The following is a 23,342-nucleotide window of genomic DNA, read 5'->3' as shown; positions in this document are numbered from 1 at the left end:
AATTTTTGTAAAATATGTATAGAAGTAGGATGAATGCTAACGATGAAGAAAGAGCAGAAGAAGAATTCAAACGATGGTTGTCCTGGTTTAACCACGTTGGGCCAAAACATGCCAAGGAAGCATACATTATGTAATTCAATTTCATTCACTCCCATGTAAAACGAGTGGAAGTGAAATTTGAGGGTTCACCCCTCTGAATTCACTTTCACTCACTCGACACTCTCTTTGCATCCCTCTTTTTTGATACTACAGTTTCTGCTTCCTAACCCTTGTCTCTCTCAATGCTCCTCTCTCTACATCCCTCTCAATCCTCAGTTCTTTCGAGTGATAATTAAGATATTGTAAACGTTGGAATTTGATTAAAATATCCTATTTGATTAAGTATTAATATATTATAAAAGTAATCATATTTGTTTAGGTTTATTATTTGTTCAGGTATATTATAAAAATAATTTATTATCTTATTTTCACTATATTTTCCATTTTATACACTAATACAAGAAAATACTTTCCACTGTAATTTTCATTGTAATTTTCATTGAGAACACTCACACGAAAAAGTGACGAACACAGTAACACCATAAATGATTCATATTTCCTTGTACTTTCACTTTTGATTTCACGTCAGCTTTAAAGTAAAAGTTCCTTACGTTTGTTCAGAGTAAGGGCATGCCTTTATAAAATCTGTTGCATTACAACGAGTTAATTTAGGAGTGCAGCTGGCTAACTTTTCTCGTTCATTGTTTTCCTTAGTATATTCATCCAGGGAACAACAGACCATCGATGTGCTTCCGGTCGAGGGTGTTTCTGGAGGAGGCACCGGTTATGGATGGAATGATGGTACCTTTTCTTGTTCAAGTTCTCTTAATGGGGTATCTGATATTGATCCTACAAAGGTTCCGACGTCAGATTTAGTCCATGTATGGTTCATGCCAAGAACCGCTAACATCGGACAACAAGATATGCCACGTCCTTTGGAGCGTGTAAGTTTTCCTAATCTTGAGTCAATGCCTCCTTTGTCATTACAGAATACAGAGTGCATTTATAATCACTAAGTGCATGCTACATGTATGCACATGTGCTGTATATTTGTTAATTTGCTTTGTAAGACTTGTCTTGTAAACTTCAACATAACTGGAGTGTCCTGTGATCTTGAATATCTGTGCTAAGCAATGTGATACAAATAAGTGCCTAGTAATTACACTGATGCAGTGTAGTGGTTAGTACAAACTTCTGTTATGGAATATAAATCTGGTGACCTGTGAGATGGCACTAGGCCAGCTGACTATGTGATAAGATGCTCGAAATTTCTGGTCACTAGTGCTTTGTTTGGCCCTCAGGAGTGTGTCAGGGTAGCTATAACATCTTGCACCATTAAGATGGCTTCCAGAGTACTGTGCTCTTTTGAATGAGTCCCTGTCAATAGTATCTAGATCTCTGAAATCCTTTGGTGAGTTTGATCATTATTTTGATGGATAAGTGTTTAAAAAGTGTTGAGTAATCATAAATTGCAGATTGGTCAGTTTAAATTTGAAGGATCAGTTGAATTTATTAAGTTGTTTGGTGGTGTTTTTGTCAGTATCAGTTTATTGTATGGCAATTTGAAGATATGTTCCAGTTTGCAAATAGGGGACGAGCTTGTGTAGATAGAGAGTTGAACAAGAATGCTGGGCTGGGAAAGGACTCTCTGGGGAGCTTAAGTCACACTCTGTATTCCTTATTTGTTTTGTCATCTCTCTCTTTTCCTCTGTTTCGATGGCTTCATCACCATTTTGCGAAAAAGAAACGTTCACATTTCATACAAATTACAGTGGGTTGGAGAATGGATTTTTTGTAAGTGATTATTGTAGATATGTGAATTTGGGGACTTTTGAGGAAAATTTCAGATTGTGATTTATGTTTTGAACTCTTTTTTGAACTGAGAAGTCTCAATAGGGACTTGATTGCCAAAGAAAAAGCTGTTGTTGGGTCTGCCAGCCAGTTGGACTCCCTTGCTGGGGGTGGAGCTCAGCTACAACTAGTTGACATGAACTATTCTTGATTTCTTGTTTCTCTATGATTTTTGGATACCCTATCTTTGCTTTGTATGGGGTGTAGCTCCTCCTTGTCACTCTTTTCTTCTCACAAATCTCTCTCTTTTTTTTTTTTTAGAAAAAAAAGTTCCAAGTTTTTGAAGTGACTATTGTAGAAGATGTGAACTTGGGGACTTTTGAGGAAAATTTTCGCTTGTGATATATGTTTTGAACTCTTTTTTAAACTGAGAAGTCTCAATAGGGACTTTGACTGCCTAAGGGGAAGCTGTTGTTGGGTCTGCCAGCCAGTTGGACTCCCTTGCTGGGGGTGGAGCTCAGCTACAACTAGTTGACATGAACTATTCTTGATTTCTTGTTTCTCTATGATTTTTGGATACCCTATCTTTGTCTTTGTATGGGGTGTAGCTCCTCCTTGTGACTCTTTTGTTCTCACAAATCTTCTTTTTTCTTTTTTTAGAAAAGAAAGTTCCAATTTTTTGAAGTGATTATTGTAGAAGATGTGAACTAGGTGACTTTTGAGGAAAAGTTTAGCTTGTGATTTATGTTTTGAACTCTTTCTTTGAACTGAGAAGTCTCAATAGGGACTTGATTGCCACAGGGGAAGCTGTTATTCTGTCTGCCAGCCAGTTGGACTCCCTTGTTGGCTGGTGGAGCTCAGCTACAACTAGTTGACATGAACTATTCTTGATTTCTAGTTTCTCTATGATTTTTGGATACCCTATCTTTGTCCTTGTATGGGGTGTAGCTCCTCCTTGTGACTCTTTTGTTCTCACAAATCTTCTTTTTTCTTTTTTTAGAAAAGAAAGTTCCAATTTTTTGAAGTGATTATTGTAGAAGATGTGAACTAGGTGACTTTTGAGGAAAAGTTTAGCTTGTGATTTATGTTTTGAACTCTTTCTTTGAACTGAGAAGTCTCAATAGGGACTTGATTGCCACAGGGGAAGCTGTTATTCTGTCTGCCAGCCAGTTGGACTCCCTTGCTGGCTGGTGGAGCTCAGCTACAACTAGTTGACATGAACTATTCTTGATTTCTAGTTTCTCTATGATTTTTGGATACCCTATCTTTGTCCTTGTATGGGGTGTAGCTCCTCCTAGTCACTCTTTTGTTCTCAAATCTCTCTCTTTTTTTTTCTTTTTTTTGTAGAAAAGAAAATTCCAATGGAGTCTATTATCATATTCTGTCAAATATGGTTTCAATGAACTGCCGCTAGTAACTATTCCATTTCTTCTTTCTATGCCTCATTAAAGAATCCTCAAACCCTGGAGGATAATTCCTCATCTATGGGGGGGAGTCTTTTTGGATCCTCAAAGGGTTCTCATTTTGTTTGGAATGCCGTGAAGGGCAAGATATTGGCCCTCCTCAACATTTCCAAGTTTTATGCAAATATTGTGTTTTGAAGGAAATGGAGCCCTTCTCTGCTATGAGTTCTTAATGCCATATTATCTGTATAATCTTCTCTCCAGTTAGGGTCTTTAACCCCTCTATTGTATGCGTATATAGTTTTTCTAAATGAAGTTTTTAAGAACCTCAAAATTTTTTTAATTCTTCTTAAAGTGTAACTTTGTATCATGTGGACACCCTTTCCATGTCCACAAACCTAGTATGCGCATTGTTATAAATGTTATTTTTTATTTTTTATTTTTTTGATAAAGATGTATTTATATTAACAAGAGAAAATTTACAAAGGAGGAGGGAGCAGATCCCTAGCAACAAGTGATTGCAGGGTTGTTCCTTGCTTAGCAAGCACATCTGCTGCTGAATTTGCGGATCTCGGAATGTGAGACCAAATACAAGAAAATAGGGACACAATTTCTAGAATATCCTGAAAGATGTCCCAATGGCGCCACTGGGGAGGGGATGCACACTCACACCAACCAATGACCACCTTTGAGTCCTCTTCAATGTGAAGGGGACCGCTGCACTTATCTCTGAAATCACGGAGCCTGTTGAAGAAGCCATGTAGCTCAGCTGACGTAGAATCTTTAACTTAAACTTAAATGGGGGGGTTCAAATGTTATGGATAGAGAGTATTTTAGTTTTGGTTTTCAAATTTTGGCTGCCTTCAGGAAATGATGAACACATAAACTTAAATGAATAGAAAACTTAGTGAGACTTAGGTAGGCTTGATGATATTGGGGCTGCACTGTAGTCTAGGCTGCAGATTAGTGATTCACTGTATTCCAGGGACTCATTTCATCAACTGAGGGCTTATATTTGTGATTCAAATAACTGATTTTTATTCATATTCTGATCCTTTTTCAGAATTGGAAAAATATATTAAATTCTGATTACATGATCTACTTTGTAGGTATCTCTTTTGGCTGCAAGAAATGAGAGGGAAAGCATTCAAATTGCTTTACGTCATGCTGCTGGAGCAGTACAAGTGCAATGCACTGATCTCTGTTCTACTTCCGGGGATAGGTGAGAGTTCAAAGTTTTATGGCTACCATACTGCTGTAGCTTCTGCTTTTAGTACCTAATTTCATGAAGTTGCCTGGCTTTGTGTAGGTTGGTGGTTGGTGAATCTTTAACTTTGAGACGTGTAGTACCCATCTTGGGTGTACCAGATGCTCTTGTACCTTTAAAGCTTCCGGTCACTCAAATGAAGCTTCTTCCTCCCTCCTTGGCGCCACTGACCAATCATTGATTGTATTGCTGACATTGTGTCATCCATTTATTGTAATTGGAACCTCGTTCCTAGATCAGCCAATTCTTTGGCTGATAAATTGGAAAAATTTGGAACCTCCCAGCAATCTCTCATTGTTTGGGAAGGCTTCCCCTCGTGTAATCAGCTCGTTTGAGCTCTCATATTAAAATTCAGCATCATTTAAAAAAAAATGAAGCTTCTTCCTGGGTATTGCTCCATGAAATATCAGTACTTTTCGACATTGCTGATTCTCCACATGGATGAATATTGCTGTGTCACTGACAGCAATCTATTGTTGTCTGCAGAGAAACAAGCGCATTATGGGTCTCAATAGATATACCTTCTGGGCAACCTCCTGGTCAATATGAAGGCGAATTGTTCATTACTGCGATAAAGGCAGATACAGAGTGATCATCTTGCTTTTTTGCTTCAAATATTAGTATTGTTGTAGACTTTTAGTTGTCACATCCTTGTAGTCATTTTCTGTTTTTTGAGTTTAATAGTTTTGTATAGTATGGTTTTCTCTGAGACAGTTTATTCTTGTTTATTTTTTGAAGTCACAGGTCCTCAACACTAACTTTAGCTAAATCTGAGAAGTATCAAATATTTAAAGAGATTAAAAATTGTTTAGAAACAGTGGAAACCTTAGAAGGAAAATCTGTGGAGGAAATGGTGAGTCTTAGTCATGTTTAATATTCTGTTTCAGAACTTTTAATAATCTGTTTTTGCCTGTGTAAACTGTTGATGATTTCTTTTCTTTCATGTAGGTGAAAAGGGTCAACTCCACTTCTTTTGATTTAAAGGGAATTCTTCTGTCACCCATATTCACAGAGTTTTCTTCAGATAATGGGTCTGGTGACATATCGGTTCGTTTAAAATTAAATTTGACAGTTTGGGACTTCATGATTCCTGCGACACCTTCACTTCCAGCCGTATTTGGTGTATCCTTCCATTCTATTTATTTGGCCTGTGGAAGATATGGGTGTATGCACCAGAAAAGAGAAATTTTTGGAAACATTAGTTTTGTGCTTCATTTGAAGCTTGGGCATTTGGTTACTTTCTCGGTCTCTCTCTTTGTTAGTTAACTGTTGATTACACAGTCACACTACATCCATTGGGTGAGACTTGAATCCAAGACATCTCTCTCTCTCTCTCTCTCCTTTTCTCTTTTGGTTTTCTAATTGAATGTTGATTACACATGCACTGTAATTCTCCTTTCCCCTGGTGGGACTTGAATCCAAGACCTCGCACCAGCTGCCCCTCCCTTGTGACCCTTGAGCCAAAGGGCCAATGCACAAAGTCCCTTTCAAGTATGGGTAAACCAAAGTCTGTCATCTCAACCAAAATTTTGGTCGAAGAGATCTGGGGGAAAGTGTTACTGAATTGATCCAAAGCCTTTGTAGGTCTACCAAGCTGAAACACGTATACCAGGTAATGGGGGTGGTTTTTTTGGTTTGAATGGCAATCTGTTCGACTTGATTTGGTTGGTCAACCTGGTCATAGATTAAGAATTAAAGGAAAAAGGAGTTGTTCAAGAATAAAAGAAGTTCCAAACTGTGGTTTTGCTTACTGCCACTTCATGTTTGCCAATCCCTGTTTGCCCATTTACTGTTGAAAATAATCCTCTTCATTCCACTTCTACCAAGACCTTGGTTATTCCTCTTTCCCTTCTTCTATCTCCTTCTATCTCCTCTTGCAGATGGGATGTTAAAGCAGTGATCTCACACTTGTGCAGTTTATTTTTTGTACTGCTTATCCAAGTGGAAAAGTCATTTGATCCTCATGTATTAACTAGATGTTTTTGCTTATGTTATTCTTTTCTTTTTCCATTAACTGACGGTGACAGCTACTGAATGAAAGAAAAAAGAGCCCCTATGCAATCCAAGCTCTGTCGGAGGAAATTTGCCACCACCTCTCCTTGTATAAATAGTTATTGCAAAAAGATTGACTGAGAAATTACATAATTACGCAAGCCACCCCAAAAAAGCTCTGACATTATCTCCATGTATAATGTTGAATAGTGGATGCATTGTGGATTGTCTAGTGAACTAAATATTAGATATACAGGTTAAAAGGATTTTCAAAATATATAAAAAATACTAATAAGGGAAAAATTCCTAACATTCTATTAACCTGAACAAGATTAAATGTGGTGTCCAGGGCATGAAGGTGTTGTGACCTCCTGTTCACTTTCTAAATTGAAACTTCATGGAAAGTACTAATATGAAATTCGGAAGTCTTTAAAAAAAAGGTTATAAACATTAATCAGTAAAATTCTAAATTAATAGCTCCAAGGATTGTAAAAGGTGAACACTGCTTCTGTTTCAAAGTCTTGTATGCTTTTCTAGCTGTTTTACTGAGTGGTGTTTGAAAAGATTGACTCTTCTCATTCTGTTCTCCTCTGCCTCTACTTGATCATTTTGTTGTTCTCTATCATCTATGGCTGCATAAATGTTGTTCTGGATTAGGTGATCTATTAGTTCAAATGGTATCTTGGAGTTGGAGTTTTTGCATTTCTGTCATTGTGTTGTCATAAGAAAAAAAGAATCTTTTGTTGCATACCGAATTTCAGATGGCAGCTGATGGTGCAGTTTTTAGGCATGGAGCTATTTCTTTTTTATTTCCTTTTGGTAATTTGTGGGTTTTCCTTCTTGCTTTGTTTCTTAATGCAGGAATGGTGGACATATGTGTGCATGGGTCCCACAGATCCACATCCCAATTGGCACCTGGGGATGTGAGGTACACAACATCGTGCTGTAATGTGGCAAGTATGGAAACAAGGAGGAATGGGGTTTCTTTATTGGGGTGCAAATTGCTATGAGAGGTCAACTGTTGCTAGTGGAGAGGTGAGTGTTTTCTTCAAAATACACTTATAGAAGGGATCCAACATCGTCAAAGGGTTAATTACGATGTGACATGCATGTTTGTGCAGATAAGATTCAGGCGTGGGTTGCCTCCTGGAGATGGAGTCTTGTTTTATCCTGGTGGAAGTTTTCTCTTCCTCACATCAGCCTGTTGCTTCAGTGAGGCTAGAAAGACTCCTCAGTGGCTTGCAGGTAACTTTAATTGACCGACCTTTTCTTTTAACACATTACTGATTTGCATTATATCTACACTTTCCATCCAAATATTAGGGAATATGAACAATTCTTGTCAATGTTTCATGTTGACATAGTCAGATAAAATATTATTAATGTGCATTTCTGGATAAAATTTTTTAGGAGGGTTGACAGATGCACTATTTATGTTGTCATCAGTTGCAGTTGTCCAGTGTATCCTGACACGACTATTTGGGTTTGATAAAGTACTTATCTGCTAGTTTTCACCCTGAATATCCCCTTGCATTGTCAATGGATGAAAAAAAAGGCTCTTACAATGTTTTATTGGAGAAATGGAAGGAAAGATGATATAATGGGATACCATATGTTACAATTGTAGTCAAATCTCTTCGTAGTTGTCTCTACCCTGTTATGTTTTTAGTTTCTGCTGTCCGTATTACTTCAATGGCTGATGATATCTGTGTACTCTTTCGGTGCATTCCAGGATATTGAATACCTAATGCTATTTGTATCAAGATATGGTATATAGACGAAGGCCTTGCACTTCTAGAGAAGACAGGCGTTTATCGCGGACCTGAGCAATACACACTTGAGCACATGCCAATTGATGTCATGCGAGCAGAGATTTTGCGTACTTGCAGATCTTGAAAATTCAATTCATTTTATTGTATCACGGTATTACATCTCATGCATGGCTGACTCCTTTTAGACTTTTTACTAGAAAAGGGAAAGAAAGAGCTGTTTGTGATCTCACCATGCTTACAGGTATCCATGCTGTAGTGATTTTCCACATGCAACTGATCCAGCTCTGGCTCTTTTGGTTCTCAAATGAGGTTAGTCTTGTTAGATGATTTTGCCCAGTTCAAGTAGTGTCTCAAATGCTTGATAGAAGCATCTGCCTTGGACCCATTCGGAGATGCAGAAAATTTTGCTATCTGCACTTGCAACTCGATCATAATCGGATTGTCTTGTCGTGAAAACTACATGATAGTATATAATTTTTTGCTGTTACTAATGGCCTGTGATGAATAATGTGGCTGAATCTTCTGCTTCTCTACGTTGGCTTTCATTTATTTTCCATTATCATCCATTGTCCCTGACCCTTGTTTTCAAAACATATGGGATGTTCAGGAGTTTCAAGTTGTAGACACACCCCTTTTGACTATTGGAGGAATCAAATCAAACCAGTTTCTTCTATCTTGTTTCTTTTCATTTTCTAATCAAGAAAGAATGCTTACAGTTTAATTGAGCATTAGTTAATGATTAGGACAAGCCATTGTAATACTTTAATGTTGGGTCACTTGACTTGCTCAAAGGAACTAATTTGACATCCCACTATCTACACGTGTCCTTGACCGATTCGTCTAAAAGGCGCATTTTTTAATTATTCAAAAGAGTTAAATGGGTTTTAATGCCTAGGTTATGAAGGACATAGTTGCATTTTTTTTTGTCGAGTTGACTCGAGTATATAATGAACGTTATTTCTTGTTCCATTTCACGGGCTAGAGAGAGATTTTCCTCGAAAATTCTACGTAGAGGTTGTTAAGTGATGCATCTAGCCCTAAAAACCTGCTATGAACTATGTTAATATAATATATGTTTTATTTTATAAAAATTTACCCTTTACAATGACATTGTAAAAGGTAAAAAACATTAAAAAAAATAATTTGAGATATCATGAAAGAAAAAAATAGAAAATTTGCAGGGTGGGGAGTTCACATAGCATAATTGAGTTTCTCCATATCCCACCCTGACCTAACTTATTAGTATCAAGTGGAGTAATCCTTGTGCATTTAAAAATAATTTTTTTAAATTTAATCGTATTTTTGGATGACTACGACGGCAATTAGGTAGGTTAAATCTTTGATTTAAGAGTAATCAAAAGCTTGTCCATATTTTTAAAACTTAAAGAAATGCCGAATTGGAAGGAACAAGCACTTGATCTTCAAAGCACCAAGACAAGAACCTACCAAAGAGTAATTAATGGGTCCCATTATGTCCCAATGAAGCATTCAGACATGATAATTGATATGATTAATGAGCTAATCTAAGCTTGACTTCATTAATAAGATAAGCAAAGGAATATTGCTTCCTTGATATGCAAACTTCTACTAACTATAGACTTTTATAGAGCAAAAAGAGCCCTTCAAATCAGTCATTCTTAACCAATGCTGAAGCTTTTTGCTTCATCAGAGTCCGTTCAGAGTTCTTTGTAAGAAAAAAAAAATTGGAGACAGGGATAGAGAGATGTCCCTCTTTCACACAACTTCTCATCAAATATTCCCTCGGTTTCGTTTGCTCAAGACAACAAGTGGGATCCTCAATAAAAAGAGGGCCTTTTGTCATGTCTACTTTCAATGTTTCCACTAAGCAAAGTAGGGCCAATTATTACCTTTAACTAAACACCCCACCCCACCCCTTTCTTAGGGTGGGTATCTCCCTAAATCGTATTATAATATGTTATAATATTTATATACGTAAATTGTATTATCGATATGCCTACCCTTCGTCTTTTCTCTACTCATTTTGCACAATAATTTTTTCTTTTTTTTTCTTTTTAGGTGAAAGAAAGGAAAATTTAAGCCCCCCTCCCTTTCTTAGAGTGGGTATCTCCTTAACTCATATTATAATATGTTATAAGATATATAGTACGTATAGTAAAATGTATTATCGATACGCCCACCCTTCTGCTTTTTCTACTCATGTTGCAAATTTTCCTTTTTTTGTCTTTTTAGGAGAAAAAAAGGAAAATTTAAGCCCCCTCCTCCCTTTCTTAGGGTGGGTATCTCCCTAACACGTATTATAATATGTTTACGTGTAGTAAAATGTATTATCGATATGCCCACCCTTCGGCTTTTTTCTACTCATGTTACATAGTAAATTTTCCTTTTTTTTCTCTTTTTAGGAGAAAGAAAGGAAAATTTAAGCTCCCCTCCTCCCTTTCTTAGGGTGGGTATCTCCCTGACACGTATTATAATATTTTTACGTGTAGTAAAATGTATTATTGATACGCCCACCCTTAGGCTTTTTCTACTCATGTTGCATAGTAAATTTTCCTTTTTTTTCTTTTTAGGAGAAAGAAAGGAAAATTTAAGCCCCCTCCCTTTCTTAGGGTGGGTATCTCCCTAACACGTATTATAATATATTATAATATATATTACGTATAGTAAAATGTATTATTGATACGTCCACCCTTCGGCTTTTTCTACTCATGTTGCATAGTATATTTTCTTTTTTTCCTCTTTTTAGGAGAAAAGAAAGAAATTTTTTAAGGCTGAGCACATTTGAATGTCTTCATGGCAACTTTTTCCCTATTTGAGGTGTTGAAGATATGAGAACTATTCTATCTTTCCATATACTTTAAAAGTTGAACCAAACTGAAAGGACACAAGGAAATGAATGAGTAGTCATTGACCCTAACATTCTTTCATAAGCCGACATGGGTGAGGTGGGGATGGAACCCACAAAGACATAATATAATCATAATAGCAAGGAAAGAAAAAAGGGTGGAAGGGGGTGAAAGTAGGGCAAGTACATGATGAAAGGAGTACTCATGGTTTTGATGATAAAATAAAAAAATTAGAGTCAGACTCACACAAGCTGACTCCAAAATTTTAGAAGAAGAGATGGAATCAATGAAAAAAAACAGAACCATTTAGAAGACATATCTGAGGGGTTTCCTCCAACCCCTTTTAAGAAACCCATGAGTATCACCCCCTCAACCTGTTTGTGAAAATGCCTTTGATAATCAATGTGGTGATGATCACTCCAGAATCTCTCTATATTTTTATTTCTGATAGTCTGTAGTCTTCTTCTTCATTTTTCTGTTTTAATATTATGATTCTGAGCTCCCAAAGTGTGGCTAAATATTTAAACCATTTGTCAATCTTCCCATCCTTGTCTGCTTTTATAATAGTATCAAAACCCTTTCAGCTCCACTACATCTGCCATTTACAAAAGACTGAGTTCTGCAACAATGGCTGGCCTATGTTTCCCCTATTGGCCAAAACTTTCACAAATCACAAAAACCTACTCAAAACTTAAGCTTTCTAAGTAGAAACAAGTAATGGGTCTTAAATATTCAACCCCAAAAAGGGGATGTATGGCTTCATTTGCATGGAGATAGAGCTAAGCTTTTATTTATAATTGACATGCTTCCTTTCCCAGTTACTTCCATAATTAAAGGCAAATAATAACTGTTCCTAGCACTCAATCTTTGTATTAAGAAATGGGTTCAGTTCTACCAAGTAAAAAAGGGAAACAAAGGGCTTTTAACTAGAAAAGAGAATCCCCACATGTGATAACTGAAGTGCAAATGGAAAAAAGAAAACCAAGAGGGAAATGAGAAGCATTAAACAATAGTAAGAGAAAGCTGCATTGAAATGCAACTTTAGTTAATGAAAGAGATGATGGAGAGTGGAAGAAAATATAAAAATTAATCATGGTTTTTCAACATCAACAAAAGATTTATGACCAAGAAAGAAATGCCATCCATGAAAATAATGTAGATTTTTCAAAATACCCAAAGAAATTGGGAGTGGCTACAAGCTTGAGAATTTGTTAATGGGTATGGTGGAATTTCGATATTAGGTATTTGATGGATTTTCTCTCCTAAAAATGGATGCTTCAAATCGATTTTTTATTTCGCAAGGTATTATAAATCAAACTTTAAGTTTTTGCAGTCTATAAGTTCATTGGTCTAACTTAGACTCGACTTGCCCAGTCCAAAATCCGATTAGACCATTGAATTTATCTAATATGAAAGTCTAAATTAGTGAGGAATGTGTACACATTGTGTATGGGACATTTTAAATGTCTTTGAGTTGACTTATGAGGAAGGCTTCTAAATTTTTTAACAAAACCATGTTTGGCTTGAGAAAGTGTACACCCCACTAAGCCCTTTGAAGACTTGAGTCTGGGTCAAATCAATATAAATTTATTTAGAAAAAGAAAAAGAAAAAAAAGTAGTTCATGAAGAGAATTTTGAAAAACCCTAAATTGGTCAATTTGATGGAAGTTGTTGTTTTAACATTGTGACATTTTAATCTTGTCAACCTATCAATAAAAGGTTACATGAAATCATGCTTAATTAGGGTAAGCATGGGTGAGCCAACTTTGGTCCTCATGGTAATCATTGCCTTTAGGGGTGGCATCGAGCCGAACCAAACCCGAACCTGCCTATATTCGAGCCGAGCTTGATTTATGTATTTCAAACACGAGCTCGAGCCGAACCCAACCTATGTTCAAGCCGCTAGAGAATCGACTAATTGCCTTCTTCAATGTCAAGCATCTTCCCTTCTTGAAGAGCTAAACATGTTTGAACTTTGTAAGATTAAATTTTCAATTGCTTGATAAGATTAAATTGACTATTTATTGGGGCATAAGTTATTGCAATAATTTAATAAATTAATTTCTCTATCTTATTTTTTAAAATAATAGGATAAAATCTTATGATATATCATATTGAAGTGTAATTTTTAATTTTCACAAAAAAAGGGTGATTGTAATTATCGATATTTTATTAGTAATTTATTAATTTTAAAGGACTAATATAATTAACCAAATTAAGAAAATGATTTTAAAAGAAAGCAAATTTTACAAAGCCAATTTTTGTTTTTCTTGCCCATATTACCTATACATGTTGTATATTGGGTGAGACTTGCCACAAAAGAGAAAGTTGAAGTCTGACCCCAACCTGATCTGTCCTTTGAAAAACTGAGTCAACTCTGACCGAGTTGGTGGTCTACTCGCCGACCCACCCTGGATGCAGCGAGTATATTAAGTGTACTACTCACCTGGTAATTTGTACACTTCAGTCCTTAACACTCCTGTGACCCCATTTATTTCAATTTCCAAATATTAAAAAAAAAAAAAACCACCGCCATGGTCCCACGCAGAACGACAGGGATCATCTTCATCTGACACGTATTCTGCACCAACGGGGCCCACTGTGGGCTCACATGACGACCTTGTCAGGTACGGCCGATCGTGAAAGCGGGGTGTAGACGCAATGGCTGGTGCAGGAGCTCTCTCCAAAATTTTTTCAAAAGGGGAAAATCCCGATTAGTGGGCCCGGCGAATAACTTCTTGAAAAGTCCATAATACCCTCCCCTGCATTTTCTCAGCGTTCCCATCGCTTTCTCTGACGGGAAAAAGAAACAGGAGGAAAATAAATTAAAAAAAAGCCGCCGTCATCCCCAGTACGACTCCGCGTTTTGCAGGCGGCGAACAACACGACGAGATGCAGCGAAAAAGCTGAAAGAAGCCGACCTTTTTGTGAAAGCCGCAGCGTTTTAAGGGTTATTTTCGTCTATTCATTCCGCCTCAGTTTTTCCGCTTCTCGTGTACTTTTAACGGAGAATTTTATTTTTTAAACGTTTGGTCAAAAATATTCAGAGATGGGGTATTTTAGGAAATTCACGTTCTGGCTGCGTGAAATAACCGGAATGCCACCTGTGTACGAACGAAAGTAACATATCGTCTGTAGCGTCACGTGACCTCAGTGGTATTTCTGTCATTCTAAGTCAATAACCAGGGTAGTTTCGTAAGTACAAGGGGAGATGGATATCCGGTCCTCGGGAAATAAAAACAAGATTTAAATTTCGTAGGAAATTCAAATCCTTTCGCTAAGCGACAAGAAAGTCGGGCGCCATTTAGTCTGAGCGCCTCCGACAGATGCCAAACTCTCCAGACATTCGCATCTCACGCAACGTGGACCGCTTTGATATCTCCACGTGGACTCTGCTCGAATAGAACCCGAGTTAAGACACTAACCGAGGTTAGCTCGCGCCGCTCTAGTATTTTTTTCGTTTTCTTTATTCACCCGTTTAAAATCTCTCATTCTCTCTCTCTCTCGCTCTCGCTCTCTCTCTCTCTCTCTCTCTCTCTCTCTCTGGCTTCGCTCTCTTTCTGCTTGCTCTACGGCAATGACGTATCGGAAAATCTGATACTGCTGAAGAATCTCAGAGGCGCTCCGCTTCTTTAGATGCCCAAAGAGGGGTTAGTAGAGGAACACGAATTGTCTTGATCGGAAATGCTTTTGCGGTCCTCTCGGTCGTTCTGTTTATGCCCAGCTGGATTTCTGGTCGTGGCAGTGGAAATCGTGGTTTTTGGAATCTGGGGTTTGGATTTGTTGGTGATAGGTGGGGTTTAGCTTTCTGGGCCGACCGTTTGTGTGGCTTTGGGAGTTAGTCCGGCGAGAGTTTTGAGTGTTCCGGTGTGTCGGACTGGTAGTTGGGACTAGGGCTTGAGGGGTTCTGGTACATGCCGGAGAATCTGGTAGGTGGAAGGATAGAACAGGAGATATATTTGGGTATTCTTCGTGATTGGGACTGGTAGCTGAAAGTAAAATCCCTGAAATTTTAGTTACTGATCGAAGCGACGCAACTCGAGTTCCAACGACTTTGAAATTTTGCGACTGAAGTTTTCCGAGGGTCGAAGTTTGGAGTGTCGTGGAATTTGCGGCGCAGATGCCAGCAGAATTGCCGGAATTGGGGAATTCTCCTCCGATGGCGGTTTCAAACGCGACTTCAGCTTCTGGTGAGGCTAGTGTTTCTTCTAGTGGTCAGCAAGTTGCCCCTGCGCCTGCTCCGGCGAAGAAGAAGCGTAATCTCCCTGGAATGCCGGGTAAAATCTGGAATTTAAAAAGAAGGATGAAAGAAGCATATCGGATTGAAAAAATAAAAGCTTGAACCATCGGATTATGTATTTATTTTTTCTTCTAACTTGTGATTGTAGATCCGGATGCGGAGGTAATCGCTTTATCGCCGAAGACCCTTATGGCAACGAATCGATTCGTGTGCGAGATCTGCAACAAGGGTTTTCAGCGAGACCAGAATTTGCAGCTTCACAGGCGAGGGCACAATTTACCGTGGAAGCTCCGGCAGAGATCGAGTAAGGAAATAAGGAAGCGCGTGTACGTCTGCCCGGAGCCTTCGTGCGTGCACCACGACCCGTCGCGTGCCCTCGGAGATCTGACCGGCATTAAGAAGCACTTTTGCCGGAAACACGGGGAGAAGAAATGGAAGTGCGAGAAGTGTTCGAAGAAATATGCAGTTCAATCGGACTGGAAGGCCCACTCGAAGACTTGCGGGACGAGGGAGTACAGATGCGACTGCGGGACCTTGTTTTCGAGGTATTCATTTCTTCCTTTTTAATTTCTTTTGGATTTATCGATCTTCCGGTGTGGGGATTTTGTTTCTTATGTTACTTTTGTTGTTCGATTTGATTTCCTCTGCAGGAGAGACAGCTTTATTACTCACAGAGCGTTTTGCGATGCGTTGGCAGAGGAGAGCGCTCGGACACATACTGCGGGCAATTCAGCTTCTGAAGAAGACCCGAAGCTGCAAATAGCTGCCACTCCAGCTTCATCTTCTCCACCTCTCACTGGAGTTTTACCGGTTCAACAACGAGGTAACTATCAATCAATAAAAAAGCTCCACGCACTGGGAGGCGCAGAAGTTGTAATTTGAACTGGCTCCCCTGATCTCATCGATTAAATCCTTCCGTGATGTTGTCGGCCGTGTAATTTAAAACCTCATAAAAAATCATAGATTTATCGATTTGGGTTTTTGTCTGGGACTAGAAGGAAAGGGAAATCTCTTTTTGGAGGCTTTCTCTGTCTAATTTTTTTTGTACTTATTTTAGTTTTCTTTAAAGCTCTGCTAGACTTTTCGGAGAACTCGCTTTCTATCGTTTACGGGCAAGCTGATTTTGTAACCATCAATCTCAACTGCTGCAATCCATAAAGAAAGCCAAAAGCAACGATTGATTTGGATTCTACTTTTCCATTAAACTAATCAAAATCTTTGCTTTACAGTGTTACTTTCCATACGGACCGACTGTTTTCGTAATCTTCTTACCCTGTTTTTTTTTTTCCTTTTTGTGGCTTCCGTTACAGAGCCGGAGAATCAAATTTTAGCGCCAGTACCACCTCCTCCAGTGACCACCACCATTGTTGGTAGCAGTGCCAACGCTAGCAGTAGCAACGGGAGCAGCAGCAACGGGAGCAGCAGCAGTAGTGTATTTGCTAGCCTCTTTGCCTCCACTACCAGCACTTTACAGCCTCAGAACTCTGCATTCTCGGATTTGCTTGGTGCCATGACTCGTGCCGATCGCCCACCGACTTCTCAGGCGATGGCACCGGAGCCAACCTCTCTGTGCCTCTCCTCGAACGCTTCTCATCTCTTTTCGCCCGCTCCCCAGGAACGACGGCCATTTGCAGTGCCCCCACTAGCTCACATGTCCGCCACCGCCCTTCTTCAAAAAGCTGCACAAATGGGTGCTACTGCCAGTAACGGTTCCCTCCTCCGGGGATTCGGGCTTTCACCATCATCAGCCGCAGCAGCGTCGTCCACCCAGCGAGAGAATCTCAATTCACTGTGGCAATCCCACGACATGGTCGGGCCGGCGGGACTTGACCTTGGCCTCGAATACGACAATGTGGGGCTACCTGAACTAATGGCGGGGCAATCGTCGCTGTTCGGTCCTAAGCCTACGACGCTGGACTTTCTGGGATTGGGCGTGGGCGGTGGAGTCGGGCAGCCAGGCGGACTCTCGGCCCTCATGACATCGATCGGGGGTGGTCTCGACGTTTCAAGTTCATTCGCCGGTGGGAATTCGCCGGGCAAGTCATGAGAAGCAATTGAGGAAAAAAAAAAATCAGAACCAACAGCCGCCCCGACAGTCTGATAAAATGGGGAAATAGGCGAGAGAGTAAATTTGTCTGTGCAGGTAAGGTACAGTTTAAAGTAGCGAAATTCTCATCTGCTTCCAATTGTTTTTTTGGTTCATTTTTGTTTTGGATATTTAATGATAAAAAATTAAAGAGGAAGCAAACAAGGAGATGAATTTTATTCTCTCCTTTTTTAACGAATGAAATACGGGAAAACGCCAAAAAGCTGAGTAGCTGACCTTCGGACATCCAGAAGCTTTCTTTCTTGAACACACTTAATGGAGCAGCAAGCAGCAGCAGGAAGGGGGCGGGAAAAAAACAGAATGTAGCCATCTCTTCGTGGACGATTTGGATTTTTATTGCGGGGGAAGGGACAGAGTCTCAGTCTCTGCCTGTCGTCTTCGAGTCATGTTTGTTGCTCTGTAGGATTCCGTAAACAATCCTCCTGGCCTCCTCTACCGAACGAGTTGGATTATATCGACTTATCGAGTATCGACACTGACAAAGTGGACGACGAACATAGACAGACGAGAGAGAGAGGCTACTGGGTGGGCTCTGTAAACGAAACCAATTGGCACATGAGGCGGTCTGGACTATTGACACGCCCGACTCGCCTCCGATACGGTGGCGAATCGGGGCAGCTCACGATTCTTGAGGAGTTCAAGAGGGCTAGCAGACGATTTCACAGTACGTTCTCTGTGGGCTAATTTGATCGGGTTTATGCCTTTTGAAGCTGCACAGAAACATTTGATCCTGACAACCACTTCTTTCTCCGACCCCATTTAAAAATCTCGACGAATCTACTTTCTTGAAAATAAAAGCGTTGAAGCTTCCGAGTGGGGGTAGAAGCTTTTAGATTTTTATTTTTTTAGTTATTCAAAAATTAATATAAATTCTATTTTTATATTTAAAATATTTATCATAATTAAAATAAATAAAGTATTCAACTAAATAATTTTTTAAACATAATTTTAATAAATATATATAAAGAGACAAATTTTTAAATACGGCCTCTCCTTACACATGTAGCTATGGACTTAAATTTGAAAGGCGTAGTCGATTCTTTTTATATTTATGTTGTATTTTTACTATTGCCTTGAGGTTTTAGTGCAACTGCTTTCAATATGGTATCAGAGCAACGTAGGTTTTGAGTTCGAGTCTTGCTCCCATCTATTTTCACGAGTCACAAATAGTAACGTGCAGGAGAATATTGAGAATTTAATATCGATCGGATTGATCTCTCTTATATTCATGTTGCGCCTTCTCAAAGACCTCGAAGTCCACCGTGAGAAAATTGACCTTGAGATGAATGGAGAGAAGAGGGAAGAGGAAAGCTTCAATGTCTGTAATAAAAGATTAGGACTTCCTCCTCTTTTTCAATTCGAATTGAGAGGGAAGGGGATGGGAGGTGGAGGTGGTCCCTCTCTTCCAATTCATGTTGGAACAAGGGGGTGGGAGTCATTTTTTCCGTTCAAGTTTCAACTCTTGCTCTCAAACTTATTTTTCATTATTGCTCAGTATAATGAATTACCTGCTTTTCCTCCCATCACAATTCTGACTTCACACTCGGGAGCAGATTACAAATTAATAATAAATTAGTCCAAATCAAAGAGCCCGGCCGGTCGCCGTCCCTGACTCGTGAGTCAGCCTGTCGGTGTTCCAAACTATCCAGTTTAAACCAGAAAGCGATGTGTCGTGTCTCCCTTCTCAGATGACAGTGAGAGCGAGCCTGTCCTGTCGTATTTGGAGCTTTCTGAGTGTAGAAAAACGGGGATTTGACCTTTCTCCTTGGCGTGATTCTGGGGTTTCGATGGCGTGGTTTGGTCTAAATTACTGTAAGAACCGGAAGAATCCTACCGACTCTTCATTGCTTTATTCTTCGTCTTTCTTTCGTTGTTTCTTCCTCAGGGCTTTGATCTTTGACTGGCGAGCAGATGAAGAGGAGATGAAGACGAGAGACCAAGCAGTTCTACTTCTAATTTGTTTTTTTCCCTTTCATGAACCGATCTTACCTGGTAATGGTATATCTTTCAATATATATCGGAGTATATCGGATTTGGCCCTAGATAATAACAGTCAATGTACGAGTATATCGGATGAAACGGGATCGATACATATTGAAGGGTATTCATCCACCTTTTATAATAGGTAGGGAATTTATTAGAACTTGATGTTATTGAACATTATATGTTACATAATATTCATAATTTCGTGTTATAACCGAGGTTACATGACTCAAACCTAGAAACATCTTAGCCCTAGTAAAATTTGAGTGAAGAAGTGAAATTTGGGGCGAATAAAAAGGATGAATACTTTGATTTTTCGATTAGATCCACCCGATATATATTGTGTATCGGCCGTTATGTGTTGTATATCACATATTATTGATACATCTTGTGTGTATTTGATATGTATAAGATTTTTAGTTCTTTAATAAACCTATATTGACTGAAACAAGGAAGAACATATATTTACCGATACTCCGAATATATTGGAATTTGTTACACCCATGCATAAATGATCAAATTTGATCTTATTTTAAGATGTGATTTAGGAGACTTTAGTGATTTCTTTATGGGTTTTCAAAATTTGAGACACCCTTTAAAAATGATAAAAAAACTATCAGGTAATACATATCAGAATTTCAAAAGGGCGATAAATATACACAAAATACCTACTATGAGTTATACTTAGACATACCAAATATATCACCCTATACATCTAAAAAATCCTAGAGGGTACACTTGCGACAAACCTCCCTAAAGAGTGGCGCAAAAGTTTGGGTCGATAGGAGCCGGCATTTTAGCCTTCTTTCTTATATATGAAACATGCAAAATGGTTATCTCGGATGAGTGAGATAACCGTTGATTGGATGACTGAGATAATATTTCTCTTTGTTTCATACCAAATAGTTTTTCATATTGGATCAGCCCTTGTGAATAACTAACCCATATGTATATTTTCCCTAACAAATATATACCGGCCTGTACCAAAGTTCTCAATTGATTGCTCAAGCATAGCAATGACATCAAGCATACTTTCATTAAACAAAAGCAAACGATTTGCCCTTCAAAATAGGATTGGTTTCAGCCATTGTTGGGTTTGAAGAAAGAAGACACCATGGCAGAGTAGGTTTAAAGCCTTTAGAACCGCATGACACAAAATACAAAGACACCATAACATGTCCAGTTCAATTTCCTGGGATTGTTTAAGTCACAAAAACAAAGAAACAATTTGCCAAGTTCAAGTCAAACCCAGATTAGGTGTAGAATCTTCTGTTTTCATCTTGCATAACTCAACCTAGAAAATCTTAAACCCAGATGATAGAACAGATACCCAGATCGGCTCTAAAGCTGCTTTATCTGTGGAAGAAGAGTTCAGGATAATTAGATTTCATATCAGAAGATTAATGGCTCCTAAGCTGTTTTTGATAGAGATATGGATACGGGATGATTCCAATTCAAACTGTAAATCTTGTATCCAACTACGTATCGTTACAGTAAATACTTCTTACTCATCAATAAAAAACACGGCAAATTACTTATTCTGATTCTTGTATAGTTTTGTTCTTACAGAAATAAATCTAGTTCAGTATGGCCATGATAAGTAAAAGATGTGAATTCATGAATTCCAGGCCGAGAACTCTGCAAGACTTCCACAATCGACACTGTAAATATAACGTCTCCAGGCCCAAAAATATACGCCCGACAAGACGACAGGTTGATTGTTCAGGTTACCAACCTCACTCCATACGACATCTCCTTTCACTGCCAGCAAAAAATTGTTCCTTCTGGGACTTCTCTCACTCAGTTTTTTTCTTACAATCAGAATCTTTCTTCTAAACTACAGAATTGATCCGTGTTGCTGTTTAGTTGCAGGCATGGAGTACGATAGAGATTAACTTGCTAGTACGATGGGCCACCTTACATAACTCAGTGTCCCATCCAAGCAGGGTCACTGTACCGGAATGCTCACATCTCCTGGCTGAGAGCAACTGTTGATGGTCCAATCGTCGTCTACCCCAAGCCTGGCGTCTCTTACCCACATGAGATCCCTTACTAGGAGCTTGTCATCGTTCTGGGAGAGTACTGGCTCCAAGATATCCAGAATCTGGAGAAGCGGATGAGGGCTTCCTGGCTCAGATGATTATCTGATCAATGGACGTCCTGGGCCAACCCATAACTGCTCAGAATATTGTAATGAATCCAATTTTTTACAGGATTCATCTTGACTGTGCTGTTGCTGTTGTCTCCTGTTTCTTCTGCAGATGTTTACAGTTTGGATGGTTGTACCACGGAAGAATTACCTTCTGAGAATCATTAATGTAGCTCTTAACATTAAGCAGTTATTTGGGATTTGCGGTCATGACTGTGGTAGAAGCCGAAGAACAACTCTGACCAGTCTTCCAAAGCAAACCAGTCTCAGGGAAGATACTGCATGGGAGTAGGACCGAACTGGCTGAATCCTTCTCTGGAAAAGTCAGAAGCTTATCGGGGAGCAAGTATCACTGACCTCTGGAGGTTCCCAGAGAAATCGATAAGACTCTGTTTCTACCTTTCTGGTAATCGGCCTTAATGTTCTCAGCTGCAACTAATCCCCCCCGTGCAAGGGCCCTGCAGGAGGGATGTTTGCTGCGTCCATCCACAATGTCACCTTCAGAAAGCCGACTGACTCTCTCCTGCAAACTTGCTAAGGATATCCCAGATTATCCGAGCCAGATGATTGATTTTGTGAACCAAGCTCCGAATGTCTTTGGAGTGAACACACAAGCAGTGGTAGGAATACAGTTTGAGTCTTCTGGAATACCAGTGGAGGGTGGCGTTGATATTGCAGGACAGAGGCACGATTGGGCCAGAGAACCATTCCATACATCTCCATGGATTCAGCTTCTAGGTTCTGGGCACCGGACTCAGCTGTATAGCGCCAGCACGGCAGTTATGAACTTGTTGATTTGCCTTACCGAAACACAGTCGGCCGGCGTGCCAGTAAGCTGTGGGCTGTGTTGAATTTATAAAAAAGAGAAATACTTTATTGACTTCATTAACTTAATATATTCTTACATGAAACTCTATTTATAATAGATGAAGGTAGTAGAGTCCAATTACAATAAAACTACAATTGTCCCAATTACACCCAAACTCTAACACTTAAAATATTTTATAGCATAATTAAATAACTCAATATAGATAAAAGACAAACATAAGTCAAATTAGAAATCTTCTAGGACGTGACCATAAGATAAAGATGTCTTTGTCAGTCCTTCTTGATCTTCCAACTTATGTGATAAGGATGCGAGCTTGTGGTAATCATACTTCTTATGTGCTTGGGCCCATCTTGTGGGCCTTCTTTGGTCGTGTGGGCTTGGGCCTATCTTCCAACACTCCCCTTCAACCTGGGGGTGAAAGAACATCATGAATTCCCAGCTTGCTGCAATCATAGTGGGTCCTACTTCTTATGTGCTTGGGCCCATCTTGTGGGCCTTCTTTGGTCGTGTGGGCTTGGGCTTATCTTCCAACACTCCCTTTCAACCTGGGGGTGAAAGAACATCATGAATTCCCAGCTTGCTGCAAATGATGTATAGAATATTTTTGTATAAAATAGCACATCTTTCACTATGTCTTAATCTTCCAACACTCCCCCACACGCTATTGCGCCCTTCCATTAGGTCTTGCCGGCATAATATAATTGAGAGTTGTCAAAGTGGTTCCATCTACTCTTGTAGGCGATAGCTTTCCGCACCTAACAGATCGGTTTGTTGGGTAATATTAGCTAGTCGTTGTCATGGTATCAGAGCTGGGCACGCCACGTCCCGTGTTCGAATCCAGTGAGAGGTGGTCAAGAATGGGCGAGGTGGGTGTCAAAGTGGTTTTGTCCACTCTTGTAGGCGGTAGCTTTCCGTACCTAACAGATCAGTCTGTTGGGTAGTATT

The 23,342-nt window shown here is 39.3% G+C and overlaps 1 protein-coding gene and 1 pseudogene across 1 annotated transcript; both read left to right on the top strand.

Annotated features, from left to right (window-relative positions):
* Positions 1-42: 42 nt before the first annotated feature.
* Positions 43-8,388, top strand: LOC137952096 (uncharacterized; annotated as a pseudogene).
* A 6,222-nt stretch (positions 8,389-14,610) lies between these two features.
* Positions 14,611-17,595, top strand: LOC137951370 (zinc finger protein GAI-ASSOCIATED FACTOR 1-like). The gene is made up of 4 exons (XM_068797984.1): positions 14,611-15,366; positions 15,478-15,874; positions 15,980-16,152; positions 16,640-17,595. The coding sequence occupies exons 1-4, from the start codon at positions 15,210-15,212 to the stop codon at positions 17,374-17,376; spliced, it is 1,464 nt and encodes a 487-aa protein (XP_068654085.1). The 5' UTR covers positions 14,611-15,209; the 3' UTR covers positions 17,377-17,595.
* Positions 17,596-23,342: the final 5,747 nt, after the last annotated feature.

This window comes from Aristolochia californica, unplaced genomic scaffold, assembly GCF_029961685.1.
Source record: "Aristolochia californica isolate CCGP_79_NKW_82.1479 unplaced genomic scaffold, dmAriCali1.0.hap1 SCAF_15, whole genome shotgun sequence".
Taxonomy (NCBI): Eukaryota; Viridiplantae; Streptophyta; class Magnoliopsida; order Piperales; family Aristolochiaceae; genus Aristolochia; species Aristolochia californica.
Note: the sequence above shows the minus strand (reverse complement) of the source record. Positions and strands in the feature narration are given on the sequence as shown.